At 56.1% G+C, this 3,506-nt stretch overlaps 1 protein-coding gene across 1 annotated transcript in view; it reads left to right on the forward strand.

The window, feature by feature from the left end:
* The first annotated feature begins 378 nt into the window (after window positions 1-378).
* RORB (RAR related orphan receptor B) overlaps window positions 379-3,506 on the forward strand; it is a 177,112-nt gene continuing 173,984 nt past the window's right edge. Inside the window, exon 1 of the mRNA XM_006918444.2 lies at window positions 379-1,010. Within this exon, the coding sequence (XP_006918506.1) occupies window positions 1,004-1,010 (7 nt within the window). The 5' untranslated portion in view covers window positions 379-1,003. The remainder of the gene's footprint in view (window positions 1,011-3,506) is intronic.

Genomic DNA, 3,506 nt, shown 5'->3' on the forward strand with positions numbered 1-3,506 from the left:
GCTTTGCCAGAGAGAGAAGCAACACGGGACCCGAAGAGCCCGCGTCTCTCGCCTCCGAAGGACAGCTTAGTGTCTTCTCCCTCCCCCTGGAATCGGAAGTGAATGTCACCTGCTCATCTGCCGGATTCTCGCTGTTGGCCCTTCTCCTCCGCACATTTAGAACAGTCTCTAATACCCAGTTCCAGCCCCGGCCGCCTTCAGTTCCAGTGTCCCTAACACCCGCCCCTTGCCTCCAATCCGGTCCCCTCTCCCGTGGTCCCAGCCCTTCCAAGCGCTGCCGGGCGCTGATTGGTGGTGAGGCTGACAGGAGGCGGGGCCTGGAAGTCCCGGCCAAACCCGCCCCCGCGTATAAGCCCCTTCTCGGCTTTCTCTCTCCATCTCTCTCCTCTCTTTCTCTCTCGCTCCCTTCCTCCCTGTAACCGAACAGTGAAAATTCACATTGTGGATCCGCTAACAGGCACAGATGTCATGTGAAAACGCACATGCTCTGCCATCCACACCGCCTTTCTTTTCTGTTTCCTCTTTTTTTCCTTGCTCCTTCTCCCTCTTCTTTGTAACTAACAAAACCACCACCAACTCCTCCTCCTGCTGCTGCCCTTCCTCCTCTTCAGTCCAAGTGATCACAAAAGAAATCTTCTGAGCCGGAGGCGGTGGCATTTTAAAAAAGCAAGCACATTGGAGAGAAAGAAAAAAGAAAAACAAAAGCAAAACAAAACCCAGGCATCAGCCAGCCAGCACATTTTTTTCACCCTTCCTAAAAACAAACAAACAAACCAAACAACCATCAAAACAGTCACCACCACTGTCGTCAAAACTGTTAGCATAGCAGCGGCGGCAAACGTCACCCTCCGGCCACGGCGTCCGCCTAAAGGGATGGTTTTCTCAGCGGAGCAGCTCTTCGCCGACCACCTTCTTCACTCGTGCTGAGCGGGATTTTTGGGCTCTCCGGGGTTCCGGCTGGGAGCAGCTTCATGACTACGCGGAGCGGGAGAGCGGCCACACCATGCGAGGTAAGCGAGCCCGCGGGCACCGAGGCTCCGAGGGTCGGGTTAACTCCAGCCAGATGGGGAGAATGGGGGAGGGGAGCGCACCAGCCAAAGGGGAAAGAGGTTGGCGGGGCGCAGTTCCCGACTTCGTGTTCGCAGGTCGGCTACAAATGGTCTGGGCGTAGAAAGTTGTGGGGAGGTGTTGATGCCTCTCGGGAGTTCTGAAGGGACGCGGGAGGGCGCTTTTTTGGAGAGAAGCAACGCTAGTTGCTTCTTACCAATCGACTTACACTGAACCTTTTTGCGTGCCACTCTCGCGTGCGAAAGCGGACGCGGGATAGAGGGAGAAGCAAGAGAGGGATGCCCAGAGCACTGTCGTTGCCAGCTGGGGTTGGGCGTGCGGGGCGCACCTGCGGATGGAGGCGCGGGAGCGCGAGGGCACACACACTGTCCAGGTTTCAAAGCCCACGAGCCCTCTGGCTGGTTAACGCGCCCCTTCGTGGGAATGGTAGCCAAAGGGGAGGTGTAGCGGGGCAGGACGCCCTGTGCGGGTCTCTCGCTCTAGCGCTGCCTCCTGACTAGGTCCGCATGCCCGACCCCGCGCAGACCAGGGACAAACGCCACCCTTTTGAAAAAGTTGTGCGGAGAAAGTTCCAGAGGATAAGAGAATCCGCGCTGCTCGCGATAGGGAAGGTTCTTTTTTCAAAGGATCTCTGCAGTAGGTGGTGCTGTATGATTCCCTTGGGTCAGGACCTCAGGTGGTGACGGTGGCCGCCCGCAGGACCCCTGGGCGAGCAGGCTGCTGCCAGGCGGCGCTTGAGAAACAGGGGCGAGACACCTGCTCCTGCTGCACTTTGGGCTTCTCGAGCGGCTGGCCCGGCCGGCTTTAGGGAGCCACTTTGTTCGTCTTCTCCCCTGCAGTGCTGGGACCTTCGGGTTTCCTGCGCGTTGTTCCCGGACCCGCTCTACCCCACTTTCCGCTTGGCCACAACTTCACTCTTTTCTTGGAGAGCGGGCCGGGTGCCCGCGTGTGGTAGGGATCTGTGCAAGCTTCTGGGAGCCCGCTCCCACCCCCATCCCACCCCCAGTTTTTCTTCTTGGCCACTCTGCCGTTCTTTGTGGGGGAAGGGGAGTCTCCTCTACCCTTCGCACGTTTCTCGGAGTCCAGGCAACAGAAAGTTGGAAACCGCCAGCTCCAGACCCTCCGATATCTCTGACCCCGCCACAGGTGGATTGGCAGGAAGATCTTGGGAGAGCTGAGCTCTAAACACACTCATCGCTTTCCACCCGGCTGTGTTCGCCTGCCACCCAAACTCCCGATACCTCTCTAGGAGAGCCCCGCAGGTGCAGTGTGCCTGCTCCTCCCGCTCCGCTGCGGTGAACCCCAAGCCTGGACGCTTAGGGCAGAGACTGGGTTAGTGGGCTGAGCCCTGGGATGTGGCAGAAAAGGAAAGGAGGAGGAGGAACCGAGAGGCTGTACAGAAAGGTGGGTGGGAGGTAGGTAGCTGAAGATAAAGAACAGGTACGTCCTGGTGGGATGGTCTTGACTGACCCAGCGCACTGGGAGTGGGGCCCCCGGCGAGCGCGAGCTGGTTCCAGTTTAGTGTCCCATTTGGGGGTTTGGTCACATGTTCCACTGTCCAAATTGTTTCAGGATACTAGCGTGTGTGCGTGCGTGCGTGTGTGTGTGTGTGTGTGTGTGTGTGTGTTTCTTTTTCTGTCCCATCTCACAACCATCCGCTCTCTTTTAGATTTCTTCTCCTGGGGTCTGGGGCTGTTAGTTGGTCCCTCATTACTTCTCCCCTTCCAACACTCCAATGGCTGAGTTCTTACGTTTTAAAGGTTTGAAACCACGCACCACCTCAGCTTGGCCTTTGGACCTGGGACATAAAAGCCGCTTACTCTCTCCTTAAACTGTAAAAATAAGAAGAGTTCGAGGCAAGAGTGGATGTAGCTTGATCGCGCTGCTCCTGAAGGAGCAGTTTGCCAACAACAGTTTGGGTTTGCCACATTGCTCGCTTTGGGGACTCAAACATTTTGAAAGGTTTAAATACAGGCGCTCGCCTCAAACCAGTCTAAGCCCATACCTGCGTTCTAGAGGGCGCCACTCTCACCAGGCTGCCCAGGACCGCTTACAAATTCTATTTTAAGAAGGCCTGGTGGGACGCGCTGGAGAAAAAGCAAGTTTAAAAAGTGGCGAGGTCTTTCTCTCGCTCTCTCGGTCTCTCCTTTCTTGACCCCTCTCTCTCTTTTGCCATCGCTTGGCATTTCCTACAGACCTTGACCTCCTGCGACATCAGGGGTTGTTCTTTAAGGATGGATTGAGAAAAGAGCCAGACTACTCAGACATCTTGTAGGAGGGAGTCAGGGATTGAACTTGAGTGTGAACTTGAGAAGTGAGAGCGGAAACGAATCTGCTTTCTCTTGTGCCTGGGATGCTAAGCAGCCTGTATTGGAAGGAGGAGGTCGGTTTTTGAGTTCAGCTTTACAGTGTGCCTACTCCATTTCCCATACCCAACC

This window comes from Pteropus alecto, unplaced genomic scaffold, assembly GCF_000325575.1.
Source record: "Pteropus alecto unplaced genomic scaffold, ASM32557v1 scaffold95, whole genome shotgun sequence".
NCBI classification, from domain to species: Eukaryota; Metazoa; Chordata; class Mammalia; order Chiroptera; family Pteropodidae; genus Pteropus; species Pteropus alecto.